The sequence below is a fragment of the Pristiophorus japonicus genome, unplaced genomic scaffold (genome assembly GCF_044704955.1).
Source record: "Pristiophorus japonicus isolate sPriJap1 unplaced genomic scaffold, sPriJap1.hap1 HAP1_SCAFFOLD_343, whole genome shotgun sequence".
NCBI classification, from domain to species: domain Eukaryota; kingdom Metazoa; phylum Chordata; class Chondrichthyes; family Pristiophoridae; genus Pristiophorus; species Pristiophorus japonicus.
Genome location: NW_027253248.1, coordinates 639,762 through 661,332, shown reverse-complemented (window position 1 = coordinate 661,332; position 21,571 = coordinate 639,762). Strand labels below are relative to the sequence as shown.

At 45.1% G+C, this 21,571-nt stretch overlaps 1 protein-coding gene across 1 annotated transcript in view; it reads right to left on the bottom strand.

Moving 5' to 3' along the window:
• Nucleotides 1-21,320, bottom strand: part of LOC139250063 (zinc finger protein 420-like) — a 64,967-nt gene extending 43,647 nt beyond the window's left edge. Inside the window, exons 1-3 of the mRNA XM_070872634.1 lie at nucleotides 21,078-21,320; nucleotides 9,166-10,433; nucleotides 1,797-1,857 (exon numbers count right to left, since the gene is read on the bottom strand). Of these exons, the coding sequence (XP_070728735.1) occupies nucleotides 1,797-1,857; nucleotides 9,166-10,101 (997 nt within the window). The 5' untranslated portion in view covers nucleotides 10,102-10,433; nucleotides 21,078-21,320. The remainder of the gene's footprint in view (nucleotides 1-1,796; nucleotides 1,858-9,165; nucleotides 10,434-21,077) is intronic.
• Nucleotides 21,321-21,571: the final 251 nt, after the last annotated feature.

Here is a 21,571-nt window from a genome sequence, read left to right as displayed (position 1 = left end):
TCATCGACACAGTCACACCAGGGAGAGGCCATTCACCTGCCCCGTGTGTGGGAATGGATTCACTCGGTCATCCAACCTGCTGACACACCAGCAAGTTCACACTGGGGAGAGGTTGTTCATCTGCTCAGTGTGTGGGAAGGGATTCGCTCGGTCATCCAACCTGCTGAGACACCAGCGAGTTCACAAATGATTGCAGGGTTTGGATTCCGCTGTTGTTGCTGCTGTTATTCACATCCTAATGAACTGTGTTCATTCTGTTAGCTGGTGTTTGTTTCTGCTGATGTTAATAACCCTTCAACTAGGCTGGAGTTTAGTATTTTGATACTTCAATTAACAGTGTTGATATTTGATGTCTCCAAGATAAGAGGAGGCTAATTGATGTCCTCTTTCTGTTCGGGGCGCAGGAGCAGTGAGAGATCGGGACCCAGGAGCGAGGTTTTGGGTCCAGGAGAGGCGAGGGCCCAGGGGCAGCATGGGCCAGCCCACACTGCGATACGTGGATAGTAGGAGCATGCGTGCACACTAGGTCCATGCAGCAGGACTTGTTCTCCAGTCATCTTGGTTAACTCTTGCCACTGGATCAACACCTAGCTCTGTCAAGCTCGTGTGGTGGCTGGTGTGCAACAGCCACCCCACATTAAAAGAATCCATGCACAGGCATCTTCCACCCTTCAGTATGTAGCTTGGGACCTCGAATGTCAGGTCCCTCATTGAAACACCTGTGAACTCATCCCTTTTTGGTGTGGAAGCAGGACATCCTCAATACGAGTGACGGCCTCATACTATACCACCATCTTGAGCCTTTTCTCCTTTCTGACTCTAGATTAGTTCAGTTCTCATACCTTCGGTTACTCAGGGACAAATCCCAGCTCCCCATACCTTCCAGAGTGCCTCTCCTAGCCTTGGTATCCAGGGAAGGTATCGGTAACATGCCCGGGATCACTAAACACAAAACCCAGTCTGTTAATCACTTTCAGTTACAGGACTTAGTGTGTGCCCCACAGCATCTCTCTCACCTTCGATTTGTGATTGGAGCATCACGCCTGCAAACCTGGGTTCAATTTAAATTTAAATCCACACCGTGTATTTAAAAAAAAATACATACAAGTACACAGATCACATCAAATAATTGGCAACGGTTTAGAGTCAACAAGATGAACATGTAGCCACACCAAGGCCCAATAAACCAGCTCTGTATTCACAGGAGAAAGTCTGTTATGTAACTCCTCGAGTGACAGAAAGATCGGGACCATAAGAATATCTAGAATCTGTTGTAAATATATTTGAAATCCTCACTGGTACAACCTGTCTATTTCTTTTCAATTGAAGATGAGGAGGGGTTGGAAGAGAAGTTAGGGTGAGGGGTGAAGGTGGACGGAGAGGAGTTGTAATGGAGAAAATGCAGCAGCCAATTTGTGCACAGCCAGATCGCACAAACAGCAATGTAATGATAACAAGATAATCCATTCTCAGTGATGTTAGTTGGGGGATACACATTGTGCAGGACACCACCTGTTCTTCCTCAGAATCGTGGCCATGGGATCTTTTATGTCCAACTTATGGACTCGGGTGACATCGGTTTGATGTCTCATCTGAAAGACAGTACCTCTGATGTGCAGCACTCCCTCTGTACTGCACCTGGAGTCTCGGCCTAGATTATGTGCTCAGGTCTCTGGATTGGGAATTGAACCCCGACCCCCTGACTCAGGGCCAAGAGTGTTACCACTGAGCCAAGGCTGACATGGTCTGTTCCCTGTTCCCATTACACTAGACCATGCCTGTGTTATTACACTAACCCCACCCATTCATACTGCCGTGGGCCTTCACTCTGTTATTAGACATTCGGCAAAGCATTTGCTACAACAATAAAACAACCAGAACTTACATTAATATAGCGCCTTTAACTCAGTGAAACTTCTCATGGTGCTTAACAAGATCGATATCAATAAAAGAAACATTTTTGACACAGAGCCACAGTGAACGATATCAGGACAGATTCGCAAAAGATTGATCGAAGAGGTATATTTTAAAAATAACCTTGAAAGAGGAGGTGGAGGTTTCGGGGAATTCCAGAGCTGAGAGCTTCGGCAGCTGAAGGCATGGCCGCCAATGGTGAAGCGATTAAAATCAGGGATGCTCAAGAGGACAGATTTGGAGGAGCGCAGGGAACTCGGAGGGTTGTGGGGCTGGAGGAGATTACAGAGATAGGGAGGGGCGAGGCCATGGAGAGTTTTGAAACCAAGGATGAGCATTTTTAAATTGAGGCGTTGCTTAACTGGGAGCCAATGTAGGTCAGTGAGCACAGGGGTGATGGGTGAATAAGATTATAACAATAGGCCTTGACTTGCACACACTATTAGATGAGACCCAATCTTTGTTTTGTTGCACTAGATACTGGCTGTGTGACCATCACACTAGATCCAGCATTGTGTTCAGTATAACACTCGAGTCTGCCTCTGTTATTATTGGATCAAACACTGTCTTTGTTACTCTCACAGTGGGCCATGCATTTGCTGTTATTACTCTGGATCCTGTCTCCACTCTTATTGTATGGGCCCCTGTCTCTGGAATTGTTACACTAGACCCGGCCTCTGCTATGATTGGAAAATAACCTGTCCCTGTTATTCCAGTTCTAGTGCACACCTCTATTATTATAACTATAGATCTTGTCTCTGTTGTATTCAATAGAGTATGTTTCTGATATTGTTAAAGTAGACCCGGCTTCTGTTAGTGTGACACTATCACCTCTTTCAGTTATTATTGCAAAAAAACTTTAGATTCTTAAAGATTTGTTTCTAGTGTAAAACAAGGCCTTGTTTCAGTTATTAATGCACTATACCCTGTCTCTGTTTATATTACACTAGACCCTGTCTCTGTTTATATTACACTAGACTTTGTCTCTGTTTATATTACACTAGACCCTGTCTCAGTTTATTGAACCTCGACCATGTCTTAGTTATTGCAGCACTAAACAACATCCACAAATATTGGAAGAGGTTGGGGAGGAAACATTGAAAGTAACAGTCAGAAAATAGAAGACTGGAGACAGAAACAGAGCAAATTTCGCTGGATAGTTGCAAGTGTTTCATTCCTTTCCAAACGAAGGACATAACCAGTGAGAGAATGAGATATTTATTAACCTCACGGCAGGTATAGGTACAGTTTCACTGTTGCCATCACTGGCACCAATTATCACACACTGGGGGTAAATCTCAGGAGCTTCTGTGCGATGGTGAGGTGATCACTGGACAATAAAGCTCAGAGACTGGTGGGGAGCTGCTCATTATCCTCAATGTGATTTAATCCCCTTTCCCACTGAATACTGCGGACAGACATGGTCACCTTGGTAACAGAATGGTCAGTGTGACATCACTTTCTAAACAAGTGCACACAAGACAATGGGTTATCAGTAAATGGTAAAGGTATTAAACACTCTGCAATTACATTGTGAAGAAAATGGAAATAAAATGCTGGAAAATAATTGCTGAAGATAATAATTTATCTGTGGTATTGACTAGCAAACTTGAAGAATGATGTGTTTTGTTTACACACACACACAAACATATATCTACATAATATCAGGCTCTGTGTGTGCGCTTTTCTGTTTTCTGCTGCACCCGATGGTGAAATTACTGTGGACTTTTGGACCCTGCGGCAGCCTATCCGGCGGCGCTTGCTGGGTCAGGATCGAAAGAGTCTGCGCGCTGTTCCTCCTCCCACTGCCTGGGGGAATGGGGCAGATATTTTAAGGGGCAGCGACTCCCCTTTCTCTGCCTATTTATAGTTAAAGGGACAGTCCAGTTTATCTTGGGGTGTCGGAGGACTTCACTAACAGAGCTCCCATTAACAGTCGCTCCCTTCTGTACTGTGCAGTGATTGTAAAGCTGTCTATTTCAGTGACTTGAGCCTTTCTAAAATGTCTCACTGTTTTTGATGTTCCAGTGACGAAGGTTTCGGTTAAAGGTGGAGTAAAATTTGTTTCAAAATATTCTGTTCTTACCCTCCCTCAACCCCCCAAATTTTAGAACACTCTGCAGTACTGCCTGGGAAGTTCCCAAGTTCGTTCCTTGATCTGGGCTGTTAGTTGATCTCAGCCAAGGCAGCAGTTCAAGGGTTATAATTGTCCTCAGTAGCACTGGGCTAAACATGAGTAAAAATCAGCCAGTGTCCCTGCTCTTCATACCGATCCAGTGACCTCAACTGGGAAGTGTGTGGATAAGAACATAAGACATAAGAACATAAGAATTAGGAACAGGAGTAGGCCATCTAGCCCCTCGAGCCTCCTCCGCCATTCAATAAGATCATGGCTGATCTGGCCGTGGACTCAGCTCCACTTACCCGCCCGCTCCCCGTAACCCTTAATTACCTTATTGGTTAAAAATCTATCTATCTGTGACTTGAATACATTCAATGAGCTAGCCTCAACTGCTTCCTTGGGCAGAGAATTCCACAGATTCACAACCCTCTGGGAGAAGAAATTCCTTCTCAACTCGGTTTTAAACTGTCTCCCCCGTATTTTGAGTCTGTGCCCCCTAGTTGTAGTCTCCCCTACCAGTGGAAACAACCTCTCTGCCTCTATCTTGTCTATCCCTTTCATTATTTTAAATGTTTCTATAAGATCACCGCTCATCCTTTTGAACTCCAACGAGTAAAGACCCAGTCTACTCAATCTATCATCATAAGGTAACCCCCTCATCTCCGGAATCAGCCTAGTGAATCGTCTCTGTACCCCCTCCAAAGCCAGTATATCCTTCCTTAAGTAAGGTGACCAAAACTGCACGCAGTACTCCAGGTGCGGCCTTACCAATACCCTATACAGTTGCAGTAGGACCTCCCTGCTTTTGTATTCCATCCCTCTCACAATGAAGGCCAACATTCCATTCGCCTTCCTGATTACCTGCTGCACCTGCAAACTAACTTTTTGGGATTCATGCACAAGGACCCCCAGGTCCCTCTGCACCTCAGCATGTTGTAATTTCTCCCCATTCAAATAATATTCCCTTTTACTGTTTTTTTTCCCCAAGGTGGATGACCTCATACTTTCCGACATTGTATTCCATCTGCCAAACCTTAGCCCATTCACTTAACCTATCTAAATCTCTTTGCAGCCTCTCTGTGTCCTCTACACAACCCGCTTTCCCACTAATCTTAGTGTCATCTGCAAATTTTGTTACACTACACTCTGTCCCCTCTTCCAGGTCATCTATGTATATTGTAAACAGTTGTGGTCCCAGCACCGATCCCTGTGGCACACCATTAACCACCGATTTTCAACCCGAAAAGGACCCATTTATCCCGACTCTCTGCTTTCTGTTCATCAGCCAATTCTCTATCCATGCTAATACATTTCCTCTGACTCTGCGTACCTCTATCTTCTGCATTATTTGAGGACAGGATTTGAGGCTGTGATGCCTACCACAGTGGAAATCCTGCTGGCACTCACTGAATCGACTGACGGTGAGGCACGAGAGGTTAAATAATGTCTGTGGAATTGCACACAGCCAGATTCAGCACTTTCTGGAGATAAAAAATCTCAGCTGCTGAAAGGAATGTTGATTTTTAGACAGTGAAGATGGAGGGAGAGTGTCTAGAATAAGGAGGGACAGGAGGGGACAGAATGTTCTGTAGAATCTAGAATTGTCTGTTCTGAACTTAAAGTAACGTTTGTAACCACCATTTATTTGCAGGGTATTAGAAGGGGAGGATCTGCAGCTGGGAAACTCAATCCAAACATTGCCTCAAGATTTGACAGATTCCCGGATTGATCAGGATCACCTTCTCATCAGCCTTTGTAAAAACACCAATCACAGCGGGGAGAAACAGGACACATGTTGTGTGTGTGGATACACCTTCAACCAATCGTTCAGCCTGTGAGACTCGTGTACCCACCGGACTCAACACTAAATGTGGGGACAGTGGGAATGGATGGTGTTGTACATGGAAAGTGATTCAGTCGCTCATCTCACCAACTGACATTTGAGTAATTAGATAACAGACTTTCTCCTGTGAATATAGAGCTGGTTTATTGGGCTGTGATGTGTTTACTTATTCATCTTGTTGACTCTAAACCATCGCCAATTATTTGATGTGATCAGTTTATATGTACATATTTTGAAAATACATTTGCTGAGTGGATTCAAATGCAAATTGAAACCAGGTTTGCAGGCGTGATGCTCCATTTGCACATCGAAGGTGAGAGAGATGCTGTGGGGCACACGCTAAGTCCAGTATCTGAAGGTGATTAACAGACTGGGTTTTATGTTTCGTGATCCTGGGCGTGTTACCAACACCTTCCCTGGATACCAAGGCTAGGAGAGGCACTCTGGAAGGTATGGGGAACTGGGACTTGTCCCAGAGAGTAACCGAAGATATGAAAACTGAAATAACCTCGAGTTAAAAAGGAGAAAAGGCCCAAAATGGTGCAGTTGGTAACAGAACATACATCAGTCTCCTCTTATAGTGGAGACATCCAATATTGACACACTTTGTTATTTGAAATATCAAACTATTAAACTCCAGCCGAGTTATAGGGGTTATTAACATCAGTAGAAACAACCCCCAACTGACAGAATGAACACGATTCAGTCAGGATGCGATTAACAGCAATTACAGTAGAATCCAACTCCTGCAGTCACTTGTGAACTCGTTGGTATCTCAGCAGGTGGGATGACCGAGTGAATCCCTTCCCACATACAGAGCAGGTGAATGGCCTCTCCCCGGTGTGACTGCGATGATGCATTTCCAGTTTATAAGGTTGGGTTCAGTTCTGCACCCACTGTGCGCAGATGAGAATAAAATCAATGAGCTGCTAATTTTCTCTGCTGGATACTGGGCCTTCTGTGCTGGCCCAATAGGGTGAGCCCGGGCTGGCCCAATAGGGTAATGTAATGACCAGAACTGTGTGAGTACTCCAGCTGTGTCCTAACTAGTGTTTTACACAGTTCTAGCACAACCTCCAGAGGGAGGTGGGAGTCTGGAACTTACTGCCCGAAAGAGCAGCAGAGGCAGAAACCCTCATCGCATTTACAAAAGTACTTGGATATACACTGGAAGTGCATTAACCTACAGGGCTTCAGACCAAGAGCTGGAAAGTGGGATTAGGCTGGATAGCTCTTTTTCGGCCGCACAGACATGATGGGCCGAATGGCCTCGTTCTGTGTTGTAAACTGCTATGATTCCATGTCACCAATCCCCTCCTGTCTGATATAATATTGCGAAACACAGTGAAAGGCCAGAAGATTGGGAAATTTTTAGAAACCAACAAAGCACGACTAAAAAAATGATAAAGACAGAGAAGATAGCATATGAGAGCAAACTAGCAAGAAATATAAAAACAGACAGTAAGAGCTTCTACAGGTATATAAAATGGAAACAAGCGGCTAAAGTAAATGCTGGTCCCTTAGAGGATGAGACTGGAGAATTAATAACGGGAAACACGGAAATGGCAGAGATTTTGAACAAATATTTTGTATTGTTCTTCACGGTAGAGGACACTAAAAACATCCCAACAGTTGATAATCAAGGAGCTATTGCGGTGGTGAGTGTGGGGTGAAGCGGGACTTAAAACAGTCACTATCACTAGAGATAAAGTACTCGGCAAACAAATGGGACTAAAGGTGGACAAGTCCCCAAGACTTGATAGCATGCATCCTAGGGTCTTAAAAGTGGCTGCAGAGATAGCGGATGCACTGGTTGTAATCTACCATTCCCTGAATTCTGGAGAGGTCCCAGCGGACTGGAAAACTGCAAATGTAACACCCCTATTCAAGTAAGGAGGGAGGCAGAGCAGGAAACCATAGACCAGTTAGCCTACCATCTCAGTGGGAAAATACTGGAGTCCAGCATGAAGGAAGTAGTAGCAGGACATTTAGAAAATCATACTGCAGTCAGGCAGTCAGCATGGTTTTATGAAAGGGAAATCATGTTTTGACAAATTTGCTGGAGTTGTTTGAAGATGTATCAAGCAGAGTGGATAAAGGAGAACCAGTGATGTTGTATATTTGCATTTCCAGAAAACATTCGAGAAGGTGTCACATAAAAGGTTACTGCACAAGGTAAGAGCTCAAGGGATTGGGGGCAATATATCAAAATGTATAGAGGATTGGCTACCGAACAGAAAACAGAGTCAGTATAAATGGGTCATTTTTCGGTTGGCAAACCGTAACTAGTGGGGTGCCGCAGGGATCAGTGCTGGGGCTTCAACAACTTACAATTTATATTAATGACTTGGATGAAGGGACTGAGTGTAACGTGGCCAAATTTTCTGATGATACAAAGATAGGTTGTTGTGAGGAGGACGCAAAGAATCTACAAAGGGATATAGATAGGCTCAATGAGCGGGCAAAAATCTGGCAGATGGAATATAATGTGGTAAAATGTCAGGTTATCCCCTTTGGTAGGAAAAATAAAAAAGCAAATTATTATTTAAATGGAGACAATTACAAAATGCTATAGTGCAGGGGGATCTAGGGGTTCTTGTACATGAAACTCAAAAGATTAGCATGCAGGTGAAGCAAGTAATCAGAAGGCAAATGGAATGCTGGCCTTTATTGCAAGGGGGATAGAGTATGAAAGTAAGGAAGTCCTGCTACAATTGTACAGGGTATTGGCAAGACCACACCTGGAGTACTGCGCAGTTTTGGTCTGGACTTGTCTCCATTCCCGTGCCAAGGGGATTGCTACACCAGATGGGAGGGGCAACATTTGGGGACACTGATTCCCCACTAATTCCCATTCCCCTTCTTTCTGGTGGATAATGGAGGGGCCACTGTGTGTAATGTGCAAGTCAGTAAGAATTGTCAGCAAGCTCTTTCTAATTGGAGATTTTATTCATGTGGAAACTTTCACACACTATTGTAGATTTTGTACCAAAGATCAGTTTAGGATTAAAGTAAAAGTTCATAATTTTATTGCAAACTGAATTTCTGTTGAGAGTCGATGAATTAAGGGGAAAGATAACACACAGCATTTCTTAAATGGACACTGCAGCCCCGAGAACACAATCAGCAATATATCCAGAATATTAAAGTCCAGCCCAGTTATAGAGTTATTAACATCAGCAGAAACAAACCACAACTGTCAGAATGAACATGGTTCAGTCGGGATGTGATTAACAGCAGCAATAACAGTAGATTCCAACTCCTGCAGTCACTTGTGAACTCGCTGGTGTGTCAGCAGGTTGGATGACTGACTGAATCCCTTCCCACACTCAGAGCAGGTGAACGGCCTCTCCCCAGTGTGAACTCGCTGGTGTGTCAGCAGGTGGGATGACCGAGTGAATCCCTTCCCACACTCAGAGCAGGTGAATGGCCTCTCCCCAGTGTGAACTCGCTGGTGTCTCAGCAGGTGGGATGACCGAGTGAATCGCTTCCCACACTCAGAGCAGGTGAACGGCCTCTCCCCAGTGTGAACTCGCTGGTGTGTCAGCAGTGTGGATGATGTAGCGAATCCCTCCCCACACTCAGAGCAGGTGAATGGCCTCTCCCCAGTGTGAACTCGCTGGTGTCTCAGCAGGTGGGATGAATGAGTGAATCCCTTCCCACACTCAGAGCAGGTGAATGGCCTCTCCCCAGTGTGAGTACGCTGGTGTTTCACCAGGTCGGATGAACAAGTGAATCCCTTCCTACACTCAGAGCAGGTGAACGGTCTCTCCCCAGTGTGAACTCGCTGGTGTATCAGCAGGTGGGATGAACAAGTGAATCCCTTCCCACACTCAGAGCAGGTGAACGGCCTCTCCCCAGTGTGAACTCGCTGGTGTATCAGCAGGTGGAATGATGTAGTGAATCCCTTTCCACATTCAGAGCAGGTGAACGGCCTCTCCCCAGTGTGAACTCGCTGGTGTATCAGCAGCTGGGATGATGTAGTGAATCCCTTTCCACACTCAGAGCAGGTGAATGGCCTCTCCCCGGTGTGAACTCGCTGGTGTATCAGCAGGGTGGATGACCGAGAGAATCCCTTCCCACACTCGGAGCAGGTGAACGGCCTCTCCCCAGTGTGATTGTGTCGATGAATTTCCAGCTCTGATGGTGATCTGAATACCTTCCCACAGTCACCACATTTCCACGGTTTCTCCATGGTGCGGGTGTCCTTGTGACTCTCCATGGTTGGATGATCAGTTGAAGCCTCGTCCACGCACACAACACGTTTACAGTTTCTCCGCGCGGTGAATGGTGCGATGTTTTTTCAGGCTGTGTAACTGGTTAAAGCTCTTTCCATAGGCAGTGGAACACTCACTCGGGTGTGTGTGTGTCTCGGTGCCTTTCCAGTCACACTGACATTTGAAATCTTTTCCCACAGGCAGAACAGGCAAACATTTCTCCTTCCACTTTCAAAGGCCGATGATATTCAGGTCCTGAAGAATCGATTGACTCCGTCAGATCTTGACGTGATGTTTGGTTTGTGTTTCCTGTCTGAAAATCTCCCCTTCTAATATTCTGTAAAAGGAGATAATAAAACTCATCACTGTCAGTACAAGACAGAAATTCAGAATAGACAATCTAGGGACCAAGTTTCAACAGGAGTTGCTCCTATTTTTTTGGAACAACTAGTTTTTTTTTGAATATCCTAGAAATCGCAATTCTCCCCATTTAGTTTGCTCCAGTTTCAGTCGGTTAGTTCAGTTTTTTTTTTAGTTCAGTTTTTTTTTCCAAAAGAGGGCGTTACCAGCCACTTACGCCTGTTTTGGCCATTTAAGTAAGTTTAGACAGCGAAAAGTTACTCCAAACTAACTTAGGCCTGAGTAAATGTCCACTTTGATATGTTCAGAAAAACCTTGCGGACACTTTAGCAATCAGTCGCATGTAGCCAGAGTTAAGGGGAGGGGGAAGTGAAGTTAGAGGATTTTCCAAAGCATTAAACACTTCATTTTTAAAAATAAAGAACCATCATCAATAATAAATGATCAATAAATCAATCAATAAATAAATCAATAAATAAAAAAAATCAATAAATCAATAAATAAAAAATTATCAATTCCTACCTCACCTACTGCAGCACCGATGCGTTGGGGAGCACCGGGAGCCCTCCAGCAGCACACGGCCCACACTCAGCCCTGCCTGCCTGCCTGATTACATTTTCAAGGGGAAGAGCTCGGGTGTGCCCCGCCGCCGAGGAGGTGGTCCGGTGGGGCCCGCTGCCGAGGAGGTGGTCGGGCGGCCCCATCGCGGAGGAGGTGTTCAGGCGGGCCGGCGAGGAGGCCTTGAGGTAAGAGCAGTGGTGGTGAGGTGAGGCCCGAGGTTGGGCAGCGGCGAGGCGAGGGGTGGCGAGGTGAGGCCTGAGGTTGGGCAGCAGTGAGGTGAGGGACGGTGAGGCGAGGCCCGGGTTTAGGCAGCAGTGAGGCGAGGGACGGTGAGGCACGCAGGCCACTCGGCCAGGGATAGGGTCACCCGGAGCCACGATGCGCTGGGAGGGCCAGGAACTACTGCACATGTGCACAGACTTCACTACGCACGCGCGCAGCTGCCAGCACTTTTTTGGGCGAAGGGCTGTAGCTCCGCCCCCCACTGCTTCTGCTGCGCTGCACCCAGTCCAAAGCAGGCCTGATCATCGTGGAGAATCCCGAGGTAAGTATTAGGTGCGCTTTTCCTTCTAGAAAGTCGACGGACCTCTCGGAGGTGCACCATTCTACGGGTCGGTCGAAACTTGGCCCCAGAGTTTCCATGGAACATTCTTTCCTCTCTTGTTCTTCCAAAGCTGTAAATCCCTGTCCCACACATTGTCCCTCCTGCTGTGCTGAAATCCAAAACCATCGCACATTTCTAGACTGTTTCTCCTCCACTGCTAGTTTTCACCACTAATACTGGCTGGGTTCAGTTCTACATTCACTGGTTCCCCTCCCTCTCCTCCCCTGAAGGTGCTGACTCTGGCTGGGTTCAGTTCTACACTCACTGGTTCCCCTCCCTCTCCTCCACTGAAGGTGCTGACTCTGGCTGGGTTCAGTTCTACACTCACTGGTTCCCCTCCCTCTCCTCCCCTGAAGGTGCTGACTCTGGCTGGGTTCAGTTCGACATTCACTGGTTCCCCTCCCTCTCCTCCCCTGAAGGTGCTGACTCTGGCTGGGTTCAGTTCTACACTCACTGGTTCCCCTCCCTCTGCCTCCCCTGAAGGTGCTGACTCTGGCTGGGTTCAGTTCTGCACTCACTGGTTCCCCTCCCTCTCCTCCCCTGAAGGTGCTGACTCTGGCTGGGTTCAGTTCTACATTCACTGGGTCCCCTCCCTCTCCTCCCCTGAAGGTGCTGACTCTGGCTGGGTTCAGTTCTACACTCACCAGTTTCTCTCCAGTAGTGACCTATGTGCCCAATCTCCCTGTGTGAACCTCAACATTGAGTGTCGACAGGCTTTTCCACTGTCCTCACCTGAGGCCTCACACGTGCATTTTCCAGCAGGGTCACTGGACCCTCCTCCCAATTACTCAGTTTCTAAACGATAAGCGGATAAGGGGCTATGAGGAGTGGGCAGAGAACATAAGAACATAAGAAATAGGAACAGGAGTAGGCCATACGGCCCTACGAGCCTACTCTGCCATTCAATAAGATCATGGCTGATTCGAGTATTGACTCAGCGCCACTTACCCGCCCGCTCCCCATAACCCCTTATCGGTTAAGATACTATCTATTTCTGTCTTAAATTTATTCAATGGCCCGGCTTCCATAGCTCTCTGAGGCAGCAAATTCCACAGATTTACAACCCTCAGAGAAGAAATTTCTCCTCGTCACAGTTTTAAATGGGCGGCCCCTTATTCTAAGATTATGCCCTCTAGTTCTAGTCTCCCCCATCAGTAGAAACATCCTCTCTGCATTCACCTTGTCAAGCCCCCTCATAAATATTATATGTTTCGATAAGGTCACCTCTCATTCTTCTGAATTCCAATGAGTAGAGGCCCAACCTACTCAACCTTTCCTCATAAGTCAACCCCCTCATCCCCGGAATCAACCTTGTGAACCTTCTCTGAACTGCCCCCAAAGCAAGTATATTCTTTCGTAAAATTGGAAACCAAAACTGCACGCAGCATTCTAGGTGTGGCCTCATCAATACCTTATATAGCTGTAGCAAGACTTCCCAGCTTTTATACTCCATCCCCTTTGCAATAAAGGCCAAGATACCATTGGTCTTCCTGATCACTTGCTGTATCTGTATTTCATGCACAAGTACCCCCAGGTCCTGCTGTACTGCGGCACTTTGCAATCTTTCTCCATTTAAATAATAACTTGCTCTTTCATTTTTTTCTGCCAAAGTGCATGACCTCACACTTTCCACATTATACTCCAGCTGCCAAATTTTCGCTCACGCACTGAGCCTGTCTATGTCGTTTTGCAGATTTTGTGTGTCCTCCTCACACATTGCTTTTCCTCTCATCTTTGTATCATCAGCAAATTTCGCTAAGTTACAATCAGTCCCTTCTTCCAAGTCATTAGTATAGATTGTAAATAGTTGGGGTCCCAATACTGATCCCTGTGGCACCCCACTAGTTACTAGTTGCCAACCCAAGAACGAACCATTTAGCTCGACTCTCTGTTTTCTGTTAGTTAACCAATCCTCTATCCATGCGAATATATTGCTCCCAACCTCCTCCATATTTCCTCATAAGTTCACACACTCATCTCTGAAATCAACCTTGTGAACCTTCTCTGAACTGCCTCCCCTCTCCTCCCTTAAGATGCTAACTTTGGCTGGGTTCAGTTCTGCACTCACTGGTTCCCCTCCCCTCCCCTGAAGATGCTGACTCTGTCTGGTTTTAGTTCTGCACTCACTGGTTAACATAAGAATTAGGAGCAGAAGTAGGCCATACGGCCCCTCGAGCCTGCTCCGCCATTTAATACGATTATTCGTGAGCCGATCATGGACTCAGGTCCACTTCCCCGCCCGATTCCCATAACCCCTTATCGTTTAAGAAACTGTCTATTTCTGTCTTAAATTTATACAAATGTCCCAGCTTCCACAGCTCTCTGAGGCAGCAAATTCCACAGATTTACAACCCTCAGAGAAGAAATTTCTCCTCATCTCAGTTTTAAATGGGCGTCCCCTTATTCCAAGATTATGCCCCCAAGTTCTGGTCTCTCCTATCAGTGGAAACATCCTCTCTGCATCCACCTTGTCAAGCCCCCTCATAATCGTAGATGTGTTTCGATAAGATCACCTCTCATTCTTCTGAATTCCAATGAGTAGAGGCCCAACCTACTCAACCTTTCCTCATAAGTCAACCCCCTCATCTCCGGAATCAACCTTGTGAACCCTCTCTGAACTGCCTCCAAAGCAAGTATATCCTTTCTTCAATATGGAAGCCAAAAGTGCACGCAGTATTCCAGGTGTGGCCTCACCAATACTCTGTACAACTGTAGCTAGACTTCCCTGCTTTTATTCTCCCTCCCTTTTGCAATAAAGGCCAAGATTCCATTGGCCTTCCTGATCACTTGCTGTACCTGCATACTAACCTTTTGTATTTCATGCACAAGTACCCCCAGGTCCCACTGTACTGCAGCACGTTGCAATTTTTCTGCATTTAAATAACAACTTGCTCTTTGATTTTTTTTCTGCCAAAGTGCGTGACCTCACACTTTGCAATATTATACTCCATCTCCCAAATTTTTGCCCATTCCCTAAACTTCTGTCCTTTTGCAGATTTTGTGTGTCCCCCTCACTCATTGCTTTTCCTCCCATCTTTATATCGTCAGCAAACTTGGCTATGTTACACTCGGTTCCTTGTTCCAAGTCGTTAATATAGATTGTAAATAGTTGGGGTCCCAGCACTGATCCCTGCGGCAACCGACTAGTTACTGATTGCCAAACCGAGAATGAACCATTTATCCTGACTCTCTGTTTTCTGTTAGTTAGCCAATCCCCTATCCATGCTAATATATTGCCCCCAACCTCCTCCATATTTCCTCATAAGTTCACACACTCATCTCTGAAATCAACCTCGTGAACCTTCTCTGAATTGCCTCCCCTCTCCTCCCCTGAAGATGCAGACTCTGTCTGGTTTCAGTTCTGCACTCACTGGTTCCCCTCCCACTCCTCCCCTGAAGGTGCTGACTCTGGCTAGGTTCAGTTCTACATTCACTGGTTCCCCTCTCTCTCTTCCCTGAAGGTGCTGACTCTGGCTGGGTTCAGTTTTAGACTCACTGGTTCCCCTCCCCTGAAGGTGCTGACTCTGGCTGAGTTCAGTTGTATACTTGCATGTTCCCCTCCCTCCCATCCGCCCCTTCCCTTAAGGCGCTAACTCTGGCTGTGTTCAATTCCACATTCACTGTTTCCCCTCCCTCCCCTCTCCAGCAGGCAGAGTTTAGGGAGCTAGCAGGGAGATTAAAAAGCAGGACCTCAAAAGGTAGTAATCTCTGCATTACTCCCGGGTGCCACGAGCTAGTGAGTACAGAAATTGGAGGATAGAGCAGATGAATGCGTGGCTGGAGAGATGGTGCAAGAGGGAGGGCTTTAGATTCCTGACACATTGGGACCACTTCTGGGGGAGGTGGGACCTGTAAAAACCGAATGGGTTGCACCTCAACAGAGCCGGGACCAATATCCTTGTGAGAGGGTGAGGGGGTTTGCTAGTGTTATTGGGGAGGGTTTAAACTAGCTTGGCAGGAGGATGGGAACCTGACAATAGATTCAGCAGGGAGGGGAGCAAAGCTGGAATTAGAAAGCAAAAATAAGGAAAGTGAGTTTGAAGGAGAGAGGAAACAAGCAGGAAAAAAGGGTAAAAAAAACAAACTTAAAGGCACTTTGTCTAAATGTACGTAGCATTTGCAGCAAAATAGATATGTTGACGGCACAAATTGAGACAAATGGGTATGATCTGATAGTCATTACAGAGACGTGGTTACAAGGACCGGAAATTAAATATTCAGGGGTACTTGACAATCCGGAAGGACAGACAGAAAGGAAAAAGAGGTGGAGTAGCTCTATTGATAAAGGATGGAATCACTGCAATAGTAAGAAACGATATTGTCTCAAATGATAAGGATGTTGAAACAGTTTGGGTGGAGATAAGGAACAATAAGGGGAAAAAGTCACTGGTGGGCATAGTCTATAGGCCCCCTAACAGTAGCAACTCTGTTGGTCGGAGCATAAACCAGGAAATAGAGAGGGCTTGTAAAAAGGGAACAACTAATCATGGGTGATTTTAATCTCCATATTGATTGGATAAATCAAATTGGTCAGGGCAGCCTTGAGGAGGAATTGATGGAGTGCATAAGGGACAGGTTCCTTGAGCAGTATGTAACGGAACCAACCAGGGGGCAGGCTATCTTAGATCTGGTCCTGTGTAATGAGACAGGATTAATAAACAATCTCCTCGTAAAGGATCCCCTCGGAATGAGTGATCATAGCATGACTGAATTTCAAATTCAGATGGAGGGTGAGAAAGTTGGATCTCTAACCAGCGTACTAAGCTTAAATAAAGGAGACTATGAAGGTATGAGGGCAGAGTTGGGAAAAGTGGACTGGGAAAATAGATTAATGTGTAGGACGGTTGATGAACAGTGGTGTACATTTAAGGAGATATTTCACAACTCTCAAGAAAAATCTATTCCAGTGAGGAGGAAAAGGTGCGAGAGAAAATAGAGCCATCCATGGCTAGCTAAAGAAATAAAGGCCGTTATCCATTAAAAACAGGTATACAAAGTGACCAAATCTAGTGGGAGGACAGAAAACTGGGAAGCTTTTAAAAACCAGCAAAGAATAACTAAAAAATGAGTAAGAAAGGGAAGATAGACTGTGAAAGTAAACTGGCACAAAATATAAAAACAGTTAGCAAGAGTTTCTATAGGTATATAAAAAGGAAAAGAGTGGCTAAAGTAATTGTTGGTCCTTTAGAGGACGAAACCAGGGAATTAGTAACGGGGAACAGGGAGATGGCAGAAACTCTGAACAAATATTTTGTATCCGTCTTTACGGTAGAGGACACTAATATTCCAACAGTGGATAGTCAAGGGGATACAGGGGGGGAGGAACTTAACACAATCACTAAGGAGGTGGTACTCAGTAAGATAATGGGATTAAAGGCAGATAAAACCCCTGGACCTGATGGATTGTATCCTAGGGTCTTAAGAGAAGTAGCGGCAGGGATTGTGGATGCATTGGTTGTAATTTACCAAAATTCCCTGGATTCTGGGGAGGTCCCAGCAGATTGGAAAACTGCAAATGTAATGCCACTATTTCAAAAAGGAGGCAGACAAAAAGCAGGAAACTATAGATCAGTTAGCCTAACATCTGTGATTGGGAAAATGTTGGATCCATTATTAAGGAAGCAGTAGCAGGACATTTGCAAAAGTAAAATTCAGTCATGCAGAGTCAGCATGGATTTATGAAGGGGAAGTCATGTTTGACAAATTTGCTGGAATTCTTTGGGGATGTAATGAACCGGGTGAATAAGGGGGAACCAGTGGATGTGGTGTATTTGGACTTCCACAAGGCATTTGACAAGGTGCCACATAAAAGGTTACTGCACAAGATAAAAGTCCACGGGGATGGGGGTAATATATTAGCATGGATAGAGGATTGGCTAACTAACAGAGAACAGAGAACAGAGAATCAGGATAAATAGTTCATTCTCTGGATGGCAACCAGTAACTAGTGGGGTGCCACATTGATCAGTGCTGGGACCCCAACTATTTACATTCTATATTAACGACTTGGAAGAAGGGACTGAGTGTAACGTAGCCAAGTTTGCCGACGATACAAAGATGGGAGGACAAGTAAAATCTGCAAAAGGACACAGACAGGCTCAGTGAGTAGGCAAAAATTTGGCAGATGGAGTATAATGTTACAAAGTGTGAGGTCATGCACTTTGGCAGAAAAAAAATCAAAGAGCAAGTTATTATTTAAATGGAGACAGATTGCAAAGTGCCGCAGTACAGTGGGACCTGGGGGTACTTGTGCATGAAACACAAAAGGATAGTATGCAGGTACAGCAAGTGATCAGGAAGGCCAATGGAATGGAGTATAAAAGCAGGGAAGTCTTGCTACAGTTGTACAACGTATTGGTGAGGCCACACCTGGAATACTGCGTGCAGTTTTGGTTTCCATATTTACGAAAGGATATACTTGCTTTGGAGACAGTTCACAGAAGGTTCACGAGGTTGATTCCATGGATGAGGGAGTAAGGTTGAGTAGGTTGGACCTCTACTCATTGGAATTCAAAAGAATGAGAGGAGATCTAATCAAAATCTATTAGATATAAGGGGGCTTGTAAAGGTGGATGCAGAGAGGATGTTTCCACTGATGGGGGAGACTAGAACTGGAAGGCATGATCTTAGAATAAGAGGCCGTCAATTTAAAAGAGAGATGAGAAGAAATTTCTACTATCAGACGGTTGTAAATCTGTGGAATTCACTGCCTCGGAGAGCTGTAGAGGCTGGGACATTGAATAAATTTAAGACAGAAATAGACAGTTTCTTAAATGATAAGGGGGATAAGAGGTTATGGGAATCGGGCAGGGAAGTGGAGCTGAGTCCAAGATCAGATCAGCCATGATCTTATTGAAACTCTTTTGAGTTAACCTGCAAAACATAAAACATGTATCCGTGCCACCCGACCTGGATGACACACACAAGACATTTATAAGGCCCTTTTTTTGTTTTTTTTGTGTGTTTTTTTTTGGGCACTAAAATCAAATTTTTCCTTATTCCAGTGCCCCCTATAAAAGGAGAGGGGGACACTAAAAGCACCGGCAATTAAAACAAATTAAACTTTAAAACGTAAAATCAAATTAAAATTTGGTTGCCGGGCGTGATGATGCACTCCAGTCCCTCCGGTGCCCACCTCTATGATCTTATTGAAACTCTTTTGAGTTTACCTGCAAAAACATAAAACATGTATCCGTGCCACCCGACCTGGATGACACACACAAGACATTTACAAGGCCCTTTTTTGGTTTTTTTGGGGGGTTTTTTTGTGTTTTTTTTTTGGGCACTAAAATCAAATTTTTCCTTTTTTCCAGTGCCCCCTATAAAAGGAGAGGGGGACACTAAAAGCACCGGCAATTAAAACAAATTAAACTTTAAAACGTAAAATCAAATTAAAATTTGGTTGCCGGGCGTGATGATGCACTCCAGTCCCTCCGGTGCCCACCTCTATGATCTTATTGAAACTCTTTTGAGTTTACCTGCAAAACATAAAACATTAAGACCATGCCACCCGACCTGGGTGACACAGCAGACATTTTCAAGGCCCCTTTTTTTTTTAAATTATTTTTTTTGGGTTTTTTTTGGGGCGCTAAAATCAAATTTTCCCAGTGCCCCCTATAAAAGGGGAGGGGGACACTAAAAGCACCGGCAATGAAAACAAATTAAACTTTAAAACGTAAAATCAAATTAAAATTTGGTTGCCGGGCGTGATGATGCACTCCAGTCCCTCCGGTGCCCACCTCTATGATCTTATTGAAACTCTTTTGAGTTTACCTGCGAAAACATAAAACATGTATCCGTGCCACCCGACCTGGATGACACACACAAGACATTTACAAGGCCCTTTTTTGTTTTTTTTTGGGGGGTTTTTTGTGTTTTTTTTTTGGGCACTAAAATCAAATTTTTCCTTTTTTCCAGTGCCCCCTATAAAAGGAGAGGGGGACACTAAAAGCACCGGCAATTAAAACAAATTAAACTTTAAAACGTAAAATCAAATTAAAATTTGGTTGCCGGGCGTGATGATGCACTCCAGTCCCTCCGGTGCCCACCTCTATGATCTTATTGAAACTCTTTTGAGTTTACCTGCGAAAACATAAAACATGTATCCGTGCCACCCGACCTGGATGACACACACAAGACATTTACAAGGCCCTTTTTTTTTTTTTTTTTTGTGGTTTTTTTTTGGGCACTAAAATCAAATTTTCCTTTTTTCCAGTGCCCCCTATAAAAGGAGAGGGGGACACTAAAAGCACCGGCAATTAAAACAAATTAAACTTTAAAACGTAAAATCAAATTAAAATTTGGTTGCCGGGCGTTATGATGATGCACTCCAGTCCCTCCGGTGCCCACCTCTATGATCTTATTGAAACTCTTTTGAGTTTACCTGCGAAAACATAAAACATGTATCCGTGCCACCCGACCTGGATGACACACACAAGACATTTACAAGGCCCTTTTTTTTTTTTTTTTGTGGTTTTTTTTTTGGGCACTAAAATCAAATTTTCCTTTTTTCCAGTGCCCCCTATAAAAGGAGAGGGGGACACTAAAAGCACCGGCAATTAAAACAAATTAAACTTAAAAACGTAAAATCAAATTAAAATTTGGTTGCCGGGCGTGATGATGCACTCCAGTCCCTCCGGTGCCCACCTCTATGATCTTATTGAAACTCTTTTGAGTTTACCTGCGAAAACATAAAACATGTATCCGTGCCACCCGACCTGGATGACACACACAAGACATTTACAAGGCCCTTTTTTGTTTTTTTTTGGGGGGTTTTTTGTGTTTTTTTTTGGGCACTAAAATCAAATTTTTCCTTTTTTCCAGTGCCCCCTATAAAAGGAGAGGGGGACACTAAAAGCACCGGCAATTAAAACAAATTAAACTTTAAAACGTAAAATCAAATTAAAATTTGGTTGCCGGGCGTGATGATGCACTCCAGTCCCTCCGGTGCCCACCTCTATGATCTTATTGAAACTCTTTTGAGTTCACCTGTGAAAACATAAAAACAATAAACGGTGCCACCCGACCTGGGTGACACTCCAGACATTTTCAAGGCCCTTTTTTTTCCCCCCTTTTTTTTTGGTTTTTTTTTTGTGTTTTTCTTTTTTTTTTTGGTTTTTTTTTTTGGGCACTAAAATCACAATTTTCCCCAGTGCCCCCTATAAAAGGGAAGGGGGACACTAAAAGCACCGGCAATTAAAACAAATTAAACTTTAAAACGTAAAATCAAATTAAAATTTGGTTGCCGGGCGTGATGATGCACTCCAGTCCCTCCGGTGCCCACCTCTATGATCTTATTGAATGGCGGAACAGGCTCGAGCAGCTGTGTGGCCTACTCCTGCTCCTATTTCTTATGTTCTTATAAGGTGCTGACTCTGTCTGGGTTCAGTTCCAGACACTGACATCATTCACTTTGTTCCTGCACCAACATGGCCGCGCATGCGCTTTGCTACTCACTGAATATAGATGACAGACCGTTGAACCTGACTTCCTATACCAAAATGTCCGCCGTTAGCCTGGGCCTTTGACCGGGAGAAAGCCTCGAAGCTGCAACCGCCGATATTCCGGTTATTATTTCGGGCTTGCGGCGGTCACCGGTTGTTTATGAAGCCTCGCCGGCTCTCCGCTGGTTCATTACTCCGCTCTGCACCGAAGGAAAGGACACTTCTGAGGAGCCTGCCCAAAACGTACTGCCTCCGCCATTGCCCGCATCGCACATGCTCCAGAGCCCCTCCCCCCCCCCAGGACCCGCGCCTGCGCACTGAGCTCCTGCAGTCTGGGGGCGGCACATTCTTCCCCGCGAGACATGCTGGGTCCATAAGACCATGAGAAATAGGAGCAGGAGTGGGCCACCCGGACCCCCGGGCCTGCTCCCCATTCAATAAGATCATAGCTGATCTGATCATAGAGTCAGCTCCACATCCCTGTCCGCTCTTTACTCCCTTATCGCT